General features: G+C 41.7%; 1 protein-coding gene across 1 annotated transcript in view; it reads right to left on the bottom strand.

Annotated features, from left to right (window-relative positions):
* The window catches only part of SYNE2 (spectrin repeat containing nuclear envelope protein 2), a 273,351-nt gene that overhangs the window by 167,144 nt on the left and 87,296 nt on the right, over window positions 1-18,911 (bottom strand). The window contains exons 33-44 of the mRNA XM_050952774.1: window positions 17,638-17,796; window positions 16,776-16,937; window positions 13,794-13,895; window positions 11,749-11,949; window positions 10,558-10,729; window positions 9,484-9,596; window positions 8,071-8,273; window positions 7,527-7,646; window positions 7,143-7,431; window positions 5,692-5,861; window positions 2,879-3,191; window positions 1,604-1,771 (exon numbers count right to left, since the gene is read on the bottom strand). Of these exons, the coding sequence (XP_050808731.1) occupies window positions 1,604-1,771; window positions 2,879-3,191; window positions 5,692-5,861; window positions 7,143-7,431; window positions 7,527-7,646; window positions 8,071-8,273; window positions 9,484-9,596; window positions 10,558-10,729; window positions 11,749-11,949; window positions 13,794-13,895; window positions 16,776-16,937; window positions 17,638-17,796 (2,172 nt within the window). The remainder of the gene's footprint in view (window positions 1-1,603; window positions 1,772-2,878; window positions 3,192-5,691; window positions 5,862-7,142; window positions 7,432-7,526; window positions 7,647-8,070; window positions 8,274-9,483; window positions 9,597-10,557; window positions 10,730-11,748; window positions 11,950-13,793; window positions 13,896-16,775; window positions 16,938-17,637; window positions 17,797-18,911) is intronic.

Raw genomic sequence — 18,911 nt, forward strand, 5'->3', positions numbered from 1 at the left:
CAAGCTTACCAGCTTGCCGCGCTCCCGCCTGCGCTTCGCTCAAGGGAGTGGGACCACGGAAGACCCCTGAGCAGATCGCAGCCAGGGACCCGGGGTAAGTTTAAAAAAAAAATGTCTAAGGCGCGGGGCCCGATTCCTGGGAATCGGGCGAATCGATCTAAAGCCGGCCCTGCCTCTCACTTCCCTGGTCCTTCTTGCACGAACAGAGAGCAACAATACCCAAAGTCCAAAGGCGCAAACAATTCGATGTTTATTAGGGTGAACTTTCAGCAAGCATGATTCCAGTTTCCTTCCTAAGTGTCCCCCTTCCCAGCTCTGACACCACAGAGCCTTGCCTGTGTCCCTGTTCCTGTTCCCATCCCGTTTCCATTTCCCCCTTTAGCAAAACATGATCCCAATTCCCTCAGTCCCTGTTCCCATTCCCCCACCCCTTTCTGATTGACTGCAGACTATATAGTAAAACCTGTGTTTTGCTTAGCTATTCCTTAACCAATTATTTTGCTGAAATTTAACTAACCAATCCTAACATACTGTAATATGGTTATTTAACCAATTATATTTTACCACCTTCATTGGTTTACACCCAAAAAAAATTAATTATACAGCATACAGAAACAATAATTTTAATTCTTTCTTTTATACCTCTATAACTAGCTAAGTAATAAGAATACACCTAAATTCTTAAAGTATAGGCCTTTGCAAACATGCCTGAATATCTATAACCTAACACTGGGCAACACCAAAATTTCTACAAACCTGCCACCCCTGCCGGCAAGAGCTGGTGCACCATACCGGGGTGGACCAGCTTCCTGAGGCAGCAATTTAAAGGACTGGAGACCAGAGTCCTTTAAATTGCTGCCAGAGCCCTGCTGCCAGAGCCCTGGGGTAGCAGCAGTGGGGCTTGGGTGGCAATTTAAAGGGTCCAGGGCTTCTGCCGCCGCTACCGCCCCAGGCCCTTTAAATCGCCGCTGGAGCCCCACTGCCGCTACTCCAGCGCTCTGCAGACAATTTAAAGGGCCTGGGATGGTAGAGGCAGTGGGAGCCCTGGGCCCTTTAAATAGCCACCGGAGCCCTGCCGCCACTACTCCAGGGCTCTGGAGATGATTTAAAGGGCCCTGGAGGGTAGCAGCAGCCGGAGCCCCAGGGCTCCATTGGCAATTTAATGGGCCCGGGGCTCCGCTGCGGTACAGCAGCTAGAGCCCCGGGCCCTTTAAATCGCCCCCGAACCCCAGGGCTCACAGCCACCTCTGCAGCTGGGAGCTCAGGGGGGGATTTAAAGGACTTGGGGCTCCCAGCTGCTGCTACCACAGCCTGAGCCCCGGGCCCTTTAGATCCTGATGTAAAGGGCCTGGGGATTTAAAGGCCTTGCCTCTTCCGGTGGAGGCCACACCCCTCCTCAGGACTCTGGAGTACTGGCAAGTCCTTTAAGTTAACTTTCACCCCTGTACATCACCCACACTTTACATTTTGAGGGGATGGGGTGGTCTAGTCAACTGGATTAATATAATTAACTCTCTTCCCTTATAAACACAGTACTGTCTTGAAGCTCTGTGATCCTGCGGCAGGGATCCATTAACAATAGTATCAAAAAAATGTATCATACCTGCAATTTCAACTGCTGCTGTTTCTCAGCTGCTGGCTTTTCCACTGAGCTATCAGTACAATGACAAAGCTCCGCTGATAGTCTCTTCAGTGTGCTACTCAAGGCTGCCAATGTATCCTGGAACCCATGGTGTTCTTGACCATGACCTTCCAGTGCCTGCACGGAGTTCTAGAAGCCAAGCAGTTTCTACAGTTAGTGCAGTGCTACCTCATTCAAAACACAGTACATATGGGTGGATGCTTACAGAAGGGTTTAAATAGCATGCTAGGGAATTAAACTGTTTAGAAATTAAAAAGGTTGCCAGTTATTTGCATCTAAAACTAATGGCAACTATACTTCACCATGATCAAACAAACAGGAGGATCCATCCCCTGGACAGTTGTATCCCTCTCATCACTGCATTGTAAAAAAACACAGTCTTAAATGTAGTTGTACGAAAATCCCTGTTTGTTATTCTCCTTCCCATAATCACTTGTCTATCTTTAGAATGTAAGCTCCTCTGGTCAGGGGTTGTCCCTTCTTGAATGTCTGGAAAGTATCTAGCCCATTGTGGGCACCACCATAAACAAACAATAAACAGGATGTGGAGAACATGCTCAGGGAGACCATATTGCACAGCTATGCTCCTCAGAGGAGCCATCTTCTGTCCGAACATGAAGGATGTTGGGGGAGAGAACATCAGGGTAGGTGCAGAGGCAAAGCCAGCAGATCAACACCTATGTGGAACCAACAGCTAACCCTCATCCTCCTGCATGAGGGAGGAGGACACAACGGCAGTGAAGGCTACAGTAACTCTGTAGGAACAGATTAGTAAAAGGCCTCTTTCTCCTCCTCTTTGCACTTTGTAACCATCTACCCCTGTACCAATATGCTAATTACCAAAATGCTAACGTTCTGATTTGTTGTTTGTCAGTATTTCACACTCACCAGCCCCCACTTTGTGTAATCGTTTACTCCTGCGCAAAGCAGTAGAGGATCAAAACCTTAAGTGGTTCTCCCTTCCACTCTGTGGCCTGGGGAAGGATTCTGTACCTACCAATATGCAGAGGAACTCACCACTAACAACTATTTCAGCTTTGCCTAGTGGAGAAGATTTGGCTTTAATTATTTCACTACAGGAAACTAGTAAAGAAATTCACTTCAGAGTGTCCTCACTTTGTACCACAACATTCTGATCTGATAGCTTAATGAGATAACAAGCAAATAATGAGAACTTTAAATAATTTGGTATACTAAAACTAATAATAATATAAGGAAATATGGCATGATTCCAACCTGCAACTGGCTGAGCAGAGTTTCATGCAGATATTTTAGTTCTATCCGTGATTCTTCCATGAAGCAGGAATCCTCAGTGCAATCCCATAGATAATCTCCTTGGCTTTTTAATTCATTTAATAGGACCATTAAACCTTCTGCTTTCTGCAGGAGTTTTATATAACTTGTTAACTGAGTTTGTTTCTCCTGCAAACCAGCCTGAACATCAAAACCTAATTCCTGCTGCAGCTTCTTCAGTTCAGTCAGCACTAATCTCAAATCTTCTTTGCTTTGCATGTATTGTTTGCTTTGAAGTTGAATCTGTTCTTGGTGGCTTGAAGAAGGGGGGGAAATACAGTAATAGAATTCAAGGATTTTGTATTATTTGTTTAGAAATATTAAACTGCAGACATTAAATCATTAGATCCAATTATAATCATGAGGTTTATTCTTTGAGTTGTAAATTACCCATAAATAGTAAGGCAGGAATTTTCAAAGGGGCATAAGGGAGTATAGCATCCAAATATCATTACATTTCAGTGGTGGTTGAGTGCTTAAATCCCTTAGGCTCCTTTTAAATCTCAGCCTATGAAAACATAGTTGTTAAAATCTGAGACTTGCTGCTCATGCTGTATATTCTTTGCTTCTCATTCCAATTCAAGTTTTATTTTTAACTACTAAGTTAAACCTACTGTCTTTATGACCCTTTTGTTGAAGGGTTCTTAAAAAATGTAATATACTGTAGAAAATACACGTATTACCTTTTCATGATCATGAAAAGGATTTAAATACTGTGAAAAACAGGCAACTGTAATTACTCATACAAAAGGCGAGCAGCACACTCACATTTTCCTGTATGTTCATACATTCAGTGGGTGGTAAATATATTTTGCAGATAGAACTTATGTGCCAATAACTGAAAATATGACCTATTATGAACAGATCAAAATAAATAGATGTAGCTAAATCCAGAGTAACATTATTAATTTAATGTAAAACAGTGACTAGAACCCAGAAAAGAATTCTTCTTGAAATGTGCCCACTGCAACCTTTATGTGAGTGGGTCTGTGTCTGGCTAGGTGGAAGAAGTAGTGCATTGCCCCTTTAAGGACTCTTTGCAGCAGGGGGGAGAGAAAGAAAAAAGCTTACAGGGAAGAGCACAATGCACTTGGGGTGAGGTCAAGGTCACTGCATTGCCCTTCCCGCTCACTGGAAGAGTGGAAGGGCTATTTACACCCCATAGAGCCACGGAGATGCCCTCTTTACCAAGATTGGGCTGGAAGAATCCCTTCTGGGAGCTGAGTAAGAGGGGTTGGGGGCTCCTCCATCTCATCAGCGGGAAGCTGACCCCCTTTCCTTTTCCTGACCTCCTTTAAGGGAGCTGGGGTGGGGTGCTGGGGCTCCTACGTTTGGATCAGCAGGAACATGACCCCTTCCTCCCTGCACTCTACAACTTGCTGCCTGGTACTCCCAGATACTATAAGTGAATAAAGATGTAACCTAATTAAACCACGTCCATGGCCTTCTGTCTTCCAGCATGGACACATACTGCACACGTTTCAATTCATGTAATATAAACAAGAAGAATCTCTCGCAGAGCTAGAACAAACTGGTTTCTAACAGGGTGACTTGCCCCATGGGCCAAAGAATCTGGGGCTAAGCTAACCCTGATTACAGGATGAGCCCCACCTGAGTGGAATCAGATAATTCCCTATAAAGGGCAGCAGGTGGCTGTAGTGAAGGGGAGATGCTCAGAGAGTACAGAGACTGCTAGGGGTTTGCTGGCTTGAGCAAGGCCTGGGATTTGAGAATAAGACTTCAGGCAGAAAGGGCTGAGAGTGTCCTGCTATGGCAGGTGACCCTGGGCAAGCAAGGAAAGGGTACAAAATCTCTCTAGACAAGGAAGCCTCAGAGTAGGAAAAGAAATGTTTGGCTGGGGGACATAATTATAACTAATTGAGTTATTTTCTGTGAATAAACCCAGTTTCCAAGCAGGGGCATTTTTGACCTCAGAAAAATGTGTAGAGTCTGTCTAAGGAGCTATTTGAGGGAGAAATTATTAGCCATGCACTGCAGAGGCACTCCTAGCCATGGAGGGGCCCTCAGTAAGCAGTCACATCACTACATGGTCTTTAAAAACTCTGTGCTGCTAGTGACACACAGATTTCCTTAAAAAGAACAGGAGTACTTGTGGCACCTTAGAGACTAACAAATTTATTTGAGAATAAGCTTTTGGGGGCTTCAGCCCACTTCACGATGACACCCACGAAAGCTTATGCTCAAATAAATTTATTAGTTTCTAAGGTGCCACAAGTACTCCTGTTCTTTTTGCGGATACAGATTAACACGGCTGCTACTCTGAAACAGATTTTCTTAAATCCTAAGATTGATTCTGACAGCGTAAATCTGTTATAAGGCCAGATCATGGCTGGCCGTGGATCGGTTGCAAAGGGCACATGGAACAGCTACCATCTCAATGGGAACAAAGAAGGCACTAGGTTAGTGCTGCCAATAGCTATTCCAAAACTGGGGTTGGATGAACAACTCCTCTCTGCATTGCCAACTCCATCCAGGGCTCCCAGAGGAATTCTGGCTGAGCTGGCCAAAACCTTTCTACTAGGAGTTTCTGCTGTTCCTCCTCACACCCTATACTCATGGCCACAATATGTCCCATCATGAATAGTGCAGAAATTCAAACATTTTTCTAGTTGTTATTTTCATGTCCTGCCAAAACAAAGAGCACAGAAACTATATACTGTGCAAAGCAGGAAGAGGAATTGATAGCCATAGTAGGTCAAGCTACAGCACTGGTCACTTTGTAAGCTCCATGGTACCTTAGATATTCGGTGGTTAAATGAACAGTGCACTCCCATTGATTCTGGAGATCAGAAATAGTCTGCTGAATGGCGGGGTCCTTCACTCCTTCAGTACTTGTTAAGATTTTGCCCAGTGCTCTGATGTTTTGCATTTTAGCATCTCCCTTATCTTTGAGAAAAACTATTTCCTGCATTAAACAAAAGAGCAGAAGCAGAACATGTAACATAGTTTATTCATTTACTTGTAGTTATTCTAACAAAGGGTATCACCTGCAAAAGGTTTTATTCTTTGTCTACTGTTGTTGAACAAAAACAATTATCACTTCTATGTCCTACATAATTGATATTAATAATTGGATGGATAATCCAGTTTAAATGTTAGCATTCCAAAATGTACCTAAGAATTTTTCACACACACATTCCCTAATACTGCTATAGACCAGTGGTTTTCAACCAGGGGTTCGCATACCCCTCAGGATACGCAGAGGTCTTCCAAGGGTACATCAGCTCGGGTAGATATTTGTGTAGTTTTTCAACAGGCTACATAAAAAGCATCAGCAACGTCAGTACAAATTAAAATTTTATACAGACAATGACTTGCTGATGCTGCTCTATATACTATACACTAAAATGTAAGTACAATATTTATATTCCAATTGATTTATTTTATAATTGTCTGGCAAAAATGAGAAAGTAAGCAATTTTTCAGTAATAGTGTGCTGTGACACTTTTGTATTTTGATGTCTGATTTTGTAAGCAAGTAGTTGTTAAGTGAGGTGTAACTTGGGGGATCACAAGACAAATCAGACTCCTGAAAGGCATACAGTAGTCTGGAAAGGTAGAGAACTACTGCTATAGAAGAACAAAACACCAATATCATTCTGATAAAATAAAGCAAAAATTTGCTTCAGATACTATGAGTGAAAGCCTAACACCCACTGCAGCCCCTTTAAGCTGTGTATAAAGGCCAAAGCACCATAAAGACCCATTTCTAGCTGGGGGAGGATTCTCCCACCCCGGGCACTGCAGAAGATAACGGTAAGGCTTACCCTATGAGGACATAAATCTCAGCATAGGGGGCTGGTGGATAGGTGGGGTGTATCAGAGGTGAGCCAACAGAACACAGTACTGCCAATATTCCAGTCAGCACTGAAGCCTACAAGGCAACCGTGGGGAGGTTGCTATAACTTACACAGGCCCTGGGCTGTCTAATTTATGCTGGGGATCTTTCCAGCATCTGGAACAGTCAGGACTGGGAGGGCACAAAGCCACTGTAGCCCTCCCTTCCCCCTAAGCTGAGAGTTCTGTGCTGCCCAACTGCATTTAATTAACCACACAACCACATGCTTAGTTGTACACTGTAATCCATCAATGACATATGGTGGGTCTAATGAGATTATTACACACCATACATTTCCCATATATGACACTCAACTGGCAAAATCAGAGTAATAAGTGTGCTGCAGTACCTTTATCTGATGTATCCTTTCTTCCAGTGGCAACTCGCCTTGCCGTGAACTCAAGCCAATAACTGATTCTTTAAGTCTTTTTATCCAAGAAGACATGTTCTGTGCAAGCGCTTCAAAATTCTGCCCTTCTATGGACTGTGTCTGACTAATTCCTAGTGCTTCACTTGTGTGTGTCTGTAGTTTCTGATACCGACTAATGAGATGACTGGATTCGGACACTGTTTCATCTCTTGTAAACCCAGATTCCCTCAAAGAATTTGCCAGCTGAGATAAGGAGTCAAATGATTCTCTGAAAAATACAACAAATGAATCACAGTGTATCTGCTGTAACAAAGAGGAGTCAAGAAAGATACAAACTATCCCCCTTCCCCAAGACAAGGCTACCTCTGCTTTATTAGCATTTGGTAAAAGTTTTCTAATTTTATCTTCTCATTTTTGGTCTCTGGCAATTTTTCTTCCTGAATGGTGAGCCATTCCTTCAAGCCACTGCTGTCTTCTTGAAGTCTAAAGAAACAACATACACAAAAATGTATACGTTGGTAAGTAAGAAGTATTATATCTGTAATTACTAAAAATCATTGACAATAACATTTCATTACAACAGATATGAAATCATCTGGGCTGTGATTTAGCAAGGTATTATGCACATCTGTAACTAAGCATGTGAGTAGCCCCACTGATTTCAAATGAACCATTGACAAGTTTTAAGCACATGCTCAAATATGTTGCTGAATCGGGGTCCTAATGATCTCTTTATTGTTAAGAAAACTGAAGAAGTGAAACAAAACAGAAGAAAACAGCAGATTCCTCAGTAATACGATTTACAATGAAAATCAGAGTTATTTATTCTTCATTATGATTGTTTAAGAATGGTATCACTTTATATCATCTATAAGTAAGCTACTGGGAATAAATTTTAGCTCCCTACCTAATGAGTTGCTGCAGAGAAGCACGAAGTTTCTTTTCTTGTTTTTGACATTTGGAGGTTATGCTTTGTAATTCTACTTCTTGATCTCTCACCCAGCTACTAAGCTGGTTAACACTTGCTTCAGGCAAATAACTCTTCACCTTACTCAAAAGAGATTTTACCTCTTGGATGTCACTCTCTTTGCCTTCAAAAGTTAGGAAACTCTTAATAAAAGCACAAACATGACAAATCAGAAATGCATTTAGCAAGTTTGCTGCTATATAATAGATATTTATATTCTATACAAAACTTCTTAGTTTGTGTTATCACTATATGCTTTTTAAAAAAATCATTAGTGTCTCTTACAAGGTATATTTACAGTGTTCTGTTCATTTAAAACCCACCTCACCTAAGTGCAAATGGAAAAACTTCCTTGAAATATTAGGGGAAAGTAAAAAAGAAGAGAGGACAGAGATTCTCTTCTGGAGTAAAGTACACAAAGCAGAAGAATGAACCAAGCATCCACAACTTTCATATTCAAATCTCTCATTAAGACTCACTTCTTCCATCAAGCCTTCAACTGTTGATAAACTATGATTGTCTGCGCCAGCCTGCAATTTGCATTGTATCAGTCTGACGGAAGAAAGAGCAGGAAGGAAAAGGTTGAGGGCAAACAAGAATATCAACACTGATGGACTGGAAATCATGGAGAGCCTAAGTAACAAAGAATGGGCGCGTGATGGGCAATGCTGAAGGAGACCAGATGATGGTCAGAGAGGGGGAAAGGAGCAACAGAGAGATCAGAGAGAGACCAGTGTGTGGTGAAGATCAAGTCAAGTGAACAGCCCTTTTGGTGAAAGGGAGAGTTGAACCAAAGCTGCAGGATGAAGGAAGACATGAAGGTGAGGAAACATACAGCGAAGGAGTCAGATGGGTCATCGGTGAGGAAGATGACATCATCGAGGATGACTGTGGGAGATTGTGAGGAGAGGAAGACAGGGAGCCAGGAATAAATCAGGGAGGAAAGACTGATGGGAATGAGGATGCCTAGGGCTCCTAGGTGGCTACAGTAATATACAGATTAATGATAATACTAAGGGTGACATACTAGTTCCACTGAAGTCCATAGGGTTTTGCTATTGACTTCAATAGGCTCAGGATCACCTTAGTCTCTAAGGCCCTGATTCAGCATAATGCTTAAGCACTTTCTTAAGTCCCAATGACTTCAATTTAGTACATTCTAGCATCTGAACTTTCCTAACTATAGGTTAGAAATTTATCTCAAATGTACACTTAACACAATTTTATTACCCCTTCCACTGACTGCCACACTGCTTTGTGAATCTACTCCAAAGTACAGAGTCCCTTGCTAACATGGGAGGGTGCAGCCTCCTTCCGAAATATTTTGTATTTTAAAATATTCTAATATCTTACCATGAGCTTCTGCAATTTTTCTTCCAATGTCTGTTTTGTTTCTGATGGGTCAAAACAATCCTTTAAAGACAGCTGAGCGCTGCTGAACCAGTCATTAAAATCCTTACACTGATCTGCGGAAAGATAGAGTCTGACTTTTTTTTTTTCTTATCCAGTAACAGAAAATCTCTACTCAATATGAAGATTTCAGTTAATCTCCTGATAATTATATGTATCAATGCTGTCCCTGGATGCTGCCTCTGAGTACATGCAAAATGACAGAAAATGCTACAGTCCTTACTCCTTTCTTTTGGAATTCATCCTTGTATTGACAGTGAACATGACATACTGGAGCACCCAGCTCAGAGGCCTGTTTATGACATTTTCAGAAAACGATGCCTGAGATAATCTATCATCAAACATTCTGATTTACTGTTGCTGCTCTGGCCTCTATCACAAATAAAGACTATTCAGCAATTACTATTCCCAGTGACTGTAGGCTGATATTCTCTTTGGTTGAAATTCTCTATGGGCATAACTCCAATGGAGTTACACCCGTAGGTTAAAGATACCCATCGTCCTGTGTTTGGCAACTAGAATATGTCACCTAGAACTGAAAATACACACTTATGAATAGGCCACATCAAGAAGCTAAGCCCTGTTTGCACATGCATTGCAGCAGCAAAGTTCTGGTAACCTTTCCTATTGCCAGATCTCAAATGCTGATCTGAAAGGATGGAATCTTGAAGGAGTTCCTCAGACACTATGGAACACAAAGACCTGCCATGATTCTCTACACAGGGCCCAATCTACAGCCTTTATTCTAACAGAACTTCCATTTTATTCAATAGGAATTTTGTGCAAGTAAAGACTGCGGGACAGGGCCCCACAGCTCAGAAAGAATGTGGAGACTGAGGGTCAGATCCTGAGCTGGTGTAAGGAGACATGGTTCCACTGCAGCAAATGGAACTATTCCATTTTACACCAGTTAAGGATCTAGCTCTCAACTTTTGACTTGCAAGTTACAACTTTTAAGCACTTCCTCGACACAGACACGTATGTCAGTCTTTAAAAGTGAAACCCATTTTTGCTTACAGTTCAAAAGACTGATAAAATGATCCTGGAAAACGTGTTTCTTTGTATTAAATAAATCAGTGATACACTGAAGCTGCTTCTTTAATTCAGCCACTTCTGGAGTCAGACAACCTGTCTTTTTTTGGAGTAATTTCACATGGTATTTCTGTTGGAGAATTTTCTGATGTAGCTCCTAATTTAAAAAAATAAACAAATTAAAAAGGAAGAAAGTTAGTGATATATTAAAAGGCATCTAAGGTTAAGGAGAAGGTTTCGGCATGCACTGTACAAAGCTGTTTTGTGACAAATTAAATTGTTTTAAGAAGGGGTCATTTCAAAATATGTCAAAATATATTAACATTATTTATGCAAAAAATGAACAGGGATAAATACTAAGCGGTGAGCAGGCATTATTACACTTACAGACACACACACACTTCTGCATCACACACAACAGACAGGTGGAGGTTATAGCAATGTCACAAACTGCAGGGCCATAAATAAATAGCATTTATTATGCACCTTTGTATCACCTGCATTATGCACACTTATCCCTCTCACAGGAACTTATTCTAATATTTCAAACCACTTAGCAGCCACAGGGTTGTTGGTTTTTTAAAATAAACATTCTTCTGCCAAATACATTTTCACTTCTCTCCTAAACATGGAATTTGTTATCTCTAGACCCTGCAAGGCTAGATGCAGGAGGCCAGATCCTTAGCCCTGCTCTGTCCCTTCTGGAGGTGCAAATGGGGTGGAAAGTTGGCTTAAAAAGCCAAGTGGGGATTCCCTTGCATAGAGGAATGCCCTCGTGGCATAAAGTCAGCATAGTTGGCTCTGTATCACCAGCTCCTGGCAAACAATACAGCTCTACAATATAGCGCAACACCACGATGTGACCCAGCCCAATATATGCACTGGGAATTTAATACCTTTTGGGGTGGTGCGTGATTACTAAGCCCAACACAAACTACTATTTCAGGTAGCTAAAATGTCTGATTAGCTAGCTATATAATACTCAGAGAAAGCAGGCCTTTCCTTCTTGTTTGTGGGTAACTATGGGAAATACTGGGAGTCAAGCTAAATTCTTTACTTCATTGTTCTACTAGCTTCAGTCGTTTTAAAATACATGACAGAAACACATATGAAGAGCGGCCGGTGAAAGAAAAGGTTATCAAAATTACAGGAGATGCATAATTAGATATACAGTACCTCTAATTTCGTAAAGATCTCTAAAGTGTCAGAGGGAAATAAAGCTTTTAAAAGTGATTCTGTCATCCCAATCTGTGTCTTGGCAAGGTCAAGGTCCCCTTTTAGCTCTGCTGAATTGCCATTGAGTTCACTGGGTCTCATCTTATTCGGTAAGTGCTTTCTTATTAGCTCCATTTTGTTCTCAACAGATGATTTGATGACCTTAAAATTGGAAAGGCACAAGCAGCATAAGTAGTTTTACTGGACTAGTTTCCTACAAAATGGGGCTCAAGAGAGTTTAATCCTTTTTATACCTAACCCTTCTACATTAATTGCATTTTCCTCCATTCTAAACTACTGTACTTTCTTTTTTTCTTATCTCTGATATTTAAGAAAAGAATCTAATCCTACACTGAGAGTGTTGCTGCTGCTTTAAATGAGTAAAGTTTATTCTTCTGACTACATGAATACTCTCAGCTGAACATGGGCACTAGCCTCCTCTCCACTTCTGGGAACAACAAGGAGCCAGACATCTCTGATCCATACATTGACATTCTGCCCTGTCCCAGGCATCCTGCAGAAGCATTGCCACCAGAGTGCCACATCGCTCCACTGCAGGCTTCCAAAGACACAGCAAGGAGGGGATGGAGACAGAAGGGAGCAGAACAAGTCCCCATCAGCTTACAAGGCAACAGGATCACTCCATGGCCTTCGTAGCTGTTCTAGGCGCACAGAAATTGCACCCCAAGTTGCTTACAATGGTCATGTCCTCACCCCAGAACACCATCCTTGAGAGCTTAGGCACACAAGAAGTTGAGACTGAATTGCATAGGGGTTGTAAACCCCCTGCATAAACTCGCCACACTGATTCTGCTCATTTTTGGAAATAGGTGCCCATATGGGGGAAAGGTTTTGTCCTTAACCTAGGGAATTAATGCACCAGTGCAAAAACATTTATACTGACTTACTACAGAACCTACAAGAAAAGAACACAGTAAATACAACAGACATGTTAAAAACACATCGTAAAGTAGCTCGGTGCCTGACTGGAGTTCCCCTTGGTGCAAAGTGGCTCTTCAATGCCCTCTACTTGGAGCAGTGGCTAAGGCCTGGTCCCACTCCCCTGGAAATCAATAGGCATCCATCCATTAGCTATAAAAGAAGTTGGATCAGGCCCTAAATCAGGGGAGGTCAAAATTTTTGGCCCAAGAATCACATCTGGGTGGGGAAATTGTATGCAGGGCCATGAATGTAGGGCTGGGGCAGGAGGCTGGGGTGTGGGAGAGGGTACAGTGTGCAGGAAGGGGCTCAGGGCAAGGGGTGCGGGGTGCAGGAGGGGCCTCAGGGCAGAGGGTTGGGGTGCAGGAGGGGTTTGGGGTACGGGCTCCGGCCCAGCGCCGCTTACCTCAAGCAGCACCGGGGTGGCAGCAGCGCGTAGTGCGACTTAGGCAGGCTCCCTGCCTGCCCTGACCCTGCGCCGCTCCCGAAAGTGGCCAGGATGTCCAGTGGCTCCAGGGGGTGGGGTGGTGCAAGCAGCTCCACTGTGTAACGCCCCTGAAGCTCCCATTGGCTGCGGTTCCCCATACCCAGCCAAAGGGAGGTGCGGGGGCGGTGCCTCCAAGCAAGGGCAATGCACGAAGCCCTCTGCCCCACCCCCCACCCCCGGGGCCACAGGGACATGGTGCTGCGGGGCCAGGGCAGGCAGGGAGCCTGCCTTAGCCCCACTGCACCATGGGACTGGCAATCCCACGGGCTGGATTGAAAGCCCTGATGGGCCAGATCTGATCTGCGGGCTGTAGTTTGCCCTCCCCTGCCCTAAATGCCACAGATTGATCCCAGGACAGCAGAGGACAGACTGAGCCCTTAACGTTTAAAAATACTGGTTTGGTTCAGACAATTTACTTTTAAAAAGGGGCAAATTAAATGTTAATCTTATTATCCAACAGAAATATCTCCCTTGCTCCACGGTCAAGGCAAACCAAAGTAATGATTGTGGTGAACAGGGCACTAATGGCTAGATTACAATTATCAATGCTATCATGTTAACCATATAAGTCACCCCTTACCTGTAACTCCAAGGGAGGCTCACTGTTATGAAGAAGATGCTCTATCTCAGCCACTTTTCGGTCAAATTCCTCTAAGCTTTGCTCTTGGACCTGTAAAGAAGACTAAAGAGAGGGGGAGGGGGAGACACCAATATACCTGTAACTACATAATTTTCTGTTGAATTTAATTTCTATTTTCCTGCTAGAGTACAATGATGATATTGCTAATTTATTGAGCCTGTGTGCTAAATTCCCTTTCAGATTTCCATGGGAGTCGTGTGTGAAATGAGTTCAGGACTAAATCCTGATTATATTTTAAGGGTAATACTTTAGGATGATTTGATGATATTTCATAATGCTGTCTGCATCTCTGCGGATTTCCAGGTATATAATAGCCCAATCCAACACCTACTGAAGTCTTGGGCATTGGATCAATCTAACAAAATTTGATTGTCCAAGTTAAAATACCCTGGGTGAGCTTCAACTTCTGAAACAGGTGCTATCAGAAACATTCTACATGTCACATTCATGAATCCATGTGCCTCGTTCACTCAGGGCAAAATACTCCTTTTTCTCCTTCTCTACCTACTTAGCGAGTGACTTATTTCTGTCCACTCACCCATTCCAGTTTGCACAAAGAGGAGTTTCCAGTTTCATGCCAACAACATAAAGAACACAAGAAAATTGTGCAACTTCTTTCACATAATTTATATGGAAACCATCTTTTAAAAGGCTGTAAAATATTTCACAATTTAGCTCCTGTCATGCTAAACTTTTTGGAAACATATAGACTTAAAATGGGCTGTATTTAACTGCATTGCTATAATGGAGCTGTGATTAAGGATGATGGTTAATATTATACACTAAATATGCTGCAACAATTTTATTGCACAAACATTCACATAGATCTTTCATAGTAAAGGAAAAAATAGATAACTCTCCGAGATTTCCTGGGAACTTATACAAGTCTTACATTTAATGTAACTATGCTGGATCAGTTTTCCTTCCTTGCCTGATCTCTTTTGCACTGCTGATGCATGGGTGATGGACACTGATTTTATCTCCTCTGTTGAGGGTTCTTCCTCACATAAGGGAATCCACAGCTGGTATGAACTCTGCATAGTTCCTACACCTACTACACCCAACCCTAGTAAAGGAGGCATGCCAGCAGTGTGGCCACAGCATACTGTTTTTCAACAGTTTCTAGGTGTCAAAATGGCTCTTAGGGGACAGATGCCAGCTGGTGTACTTTAGAGCAGCTCTGAGGTATTCCAAACTATTCCAAGATAAACAATAATAATATGAAAATAGCAATACATAGTGTGATGTTTCACTCCATATTCTTTATGAAAATATGCTTATAATATGAATATGATATAACTGAGATGTACTTTATGCAAGATGGGTCTTGTAAGATATCATTGGAAAGGTTATGGTTTACTGAATGTGATTAACCAATCCACATGCCTGTATCATTTCTGTATCTGACGTTAGCAATACTGACTATGTATCAGTATTTCAACTATGCTACTTTGGGTGACGACCACTGCAAACACTTCAGGTACAACAATGGAAAAGCCAGACAGGGCTCCTGGCCCATCAGCGAGGACAATGGACTGTGAAAAGTTTGGCCTTCCTGCGGATGCTCCATACTGCCACTGACTCATGGATGCTGTAATACTACAGAGTCAGGTGGTCTTGTCACCTGATACTAAACCCTACCTGGGACTTCTTGTAATTTTCCACTGGAAGGGAAGGGGAGGGGAGGGGTCAAGTCTGGCAAACAAAGGATTCCCGCCTTATGTAAATCCTATTTAAGGGTGGGGAGGAAGGTAAATGGGGCTCCTCCTCTCCATGGTGGTCTGCCCAAAGAGAAAGACTAAAAAAGCCACCTGAAGGGAAAGCAAGTGGGGAGTCCAGACTGAGACAGAGGTCCAGTCTGAAAAGGAATATAACTGGAACTCTGAACCACAGAAACTCTGCAACCTGCCTGCAACAATATCTAGGTTGAAAAATACTATTTGTAATCAATTTCTTTAGTGAAACGAGCTTAGCTTGCATGTTTAATTTCATTTGGTCAATAATTTGCTTTGTTCTGTTTGTTACCCCTTTTACTACTTAAAATCTGACTTTTACAGTTAATAAAGTTTGTTTTGTTTAATATTAAACTTCTTTCTGTAATTTCTAACTGGGGGTGTATGGGGAGGGAAGTTTTGCATACCTTCCTCCACACTGAGGGAGGAGGTGGACTTCATAATATATCTTTGGGTCTGCACTCCAAGGGAGGTGGACACCTGAGTACTAGAGCAAGTCCCTTAAGCTGAGCCTTCCCAGAACTGATCTCAGTGTCTGTTTCATTCTGCAGCTGGGGGTAGTGCAGCCTGTGTGTTGGAACAGGCCTGACAGACTGACTCAGCAAGACAGGTAAAAAGAGTGCCCAAACTGGCATAATAGGCGGGCTCAGTTGGTATCTCAGCACATGAGACTGCATTTCAAAAAGTCCATCCCATCTCACATAGATTTAAACATGGCCACACACACACACACACACACACCCGTATCCCTGTTTCTCTGACAGGTTCTATGTTTGGAGCACATTGTGGGTGCTCTTACACTATACATACTCATGCACTCAAGGCTTGTCTACACAAACATTTAGTTCTTGGCAAGCTGGGTTGTCTATCTACCCTGTACTAACCTGCTGCAAACTAACGGTCCCTGTGAACCCTGCTGACTTCCATTATTTGATCTAGTCCCATTTCAAAGAAGACTAAATCAAAGTGAATTAATGAATCATTAAGTTTCCAAGATCTGCATTCTAGTGAGGTACACAATTAATTCAGTGAACTTGCTCCAAAATTGCAGAGAAAATTACAAATTTCGAGACTTTCTCTGTGTATCACTGATATTTATAACCAACATGTACCTTTATATCCTACAAATCCTTAAAATGTTGGAATGAGTTTATTGTATTTAATTGACTTATCATCTCAGTCAAATTACCTTCAATTGTGTCACCTCCTCTTCAGTCAGCTCATGTTCTTCTATGCTCCTAAGCTGTGTATCTGCCCATGTGTCAGTCTTGCTGAATAAATTAAGAAGTTTGTCCCACAAAGCCAGAGCTCTTCCCAAATTATTACAATAGTTTTCAGTTTTTTCATTGATCTACCACAAGATTTATAATAAAAAACAAATTTTAGAAAATAAAGTAAGATTCTTAGCAGAAAGGCAATATGATAAAGACTAGATGAGATGGAACCACACAAACCACAAGGGGAGTAGCTGCAAAAAAATCTCGTATGTCTTCATTGTGCACTGGTCACAGAGAAGACATTGCAATCTCTTACTAAATATGGCTTTCAGCAATACCATATCAAACACAATGGCTTGTCTCCAGTTTAAAAACAGGTTTAGCAGCATGACTTGCTAATCAAATGTTATCTACTCTCAATAAGTACCATTTTATCTCAGCATCAATGCACTACTTAGACTGACACTTTCGAACATTACAATCTCTTACCAATTGCACAGGCACAGTAATCTTCCATATTGTTTCCAAAGTCTAAATCAACAGAAGTTGCCATAAAAGCTTGAAAATCCAACCAGCAAAAGCAAATATTGCCTTTTTGTATGCCCCACAATTGTCCATTGCAGGAGTGTGCCCATGACATATATAGCCTTATATATCACAAACAATGAGGTTGAAGACATAGTCTAAGCTTTGCTTTGATAAACACTTGACTTTATCTCTTGAGAGTCTTTGACATTCTGCATTTAATTTATTCTAAATATTACGAGCAAGTCAGAATCAATTACTATAATGCATAACAGATAAGACCTCGCTGATAATTTACTTTTTACATACATCCAGCCATCTGTCCACAATAATGTCAGCCTCATTCTGAAAGGGAGGCTCCTCGAAGCTTCTCATTTTATTGATCTGGAAGTGAAGGTTTTTGCAGATCTGATTTATTTTGTCTACATCTTCAGAGTGATCGTTAAATTCTTCTTTAACCACTTCAATCTGTGAAAAAGAAAGAATGTATATTTGAAAGCATGTGTCCTGCATTTGGTCAAAACTCTTGTTTATCCACCAAATCTTTTTTTTTTTTGGTTAACTATCATGCTGTTCTTTTCAATTTAGAAACACAGCAGCATGACCCAAAATAATCCATTTTATCTAATATAGTGAGACTAAGAATCCATCCTCTGTCATTATATCCCAGTGTCTGTACTACTGATCTGAACATTCCACCTGTCACTCTTACTACATCATATACAGACTGTAAATTGCTAAATGAGGAATAGGAATATTGGTTTACAAATAAATTTCTGGCTTATGCGACCCAAACATTTTGCCTCAAACAAATTAATATCCACAGACATCAAAAGTGAATTATATCCATATACTGTTTCAGATACTGAATGAAACAATATCTGTATAACAATAATCTGATTCACACCAAGCTCTGAGAAATATAATTTGTGATTCTGATTCTCAGTTTTATCACTGCATGTTCCTAAAAATAGGAACTGCCAAAATAAACTCACATTAGTTTAAACAGCATACTGCCATTCATTTTAATTTTTATTTAAATTCTAAAACAGTTTCTTAGTATACGGATATAATATCAGTGCATATTTATAAACAACATTTAAAAATGAAGAAAATGAAATACTGACCTCTAGTGTTTGGCAATTTGACATTAATGGATCTATCTTTTTTCTCCAGACAATGTTCTCTTAGGGTACGTCTACACTGCAATGTAATCCCACGGTTTGAACTCAGGCTCAAACCTAACCCTCCTTCCATTTACATACAAATTGCACTAACCCAAAGCTCGGACCCAGGACCCCATGAGATGCAGGTTCCAAGCCTGAGTCAAACTAGATTCTCGAGTTCAAGCCCTACTGCTCTGCAATGTAGGCGCAGTCTCGTGCTCTGGGAATCTGCCAAAAGAATCCCATAGGCCAACTTTCTTTGTCCTCTGGATAGTTTAATTTGGGGGACAGTCCAGTTTTCCAACATTGCACCAGAAACAAAGAGCTAGAGTGGCCAAATTTGGGTGGATGCTAGGAAGTCTGGGATATGGGTGGTTGGACTCAGGCCCACATAATGCAGTGTACACAAGAGTCCCA

The sequence above is a fragment of the Gopherus flavomarginatus genome, chromosome 5, assembly GCF_025201925.1.
Source record: "Gopherus flavomarginatus isolate rGopFla2 chromosome 5, rGopFla2.mat.asm, whole genome shotgun sequence".
NCBI classification, from domain to species: domain Eukaryota; kingdom Metazoa; phylum Chordata; order Testudines; family Testudinidae; genus Gopherus; species Gopherus flavomarginatus.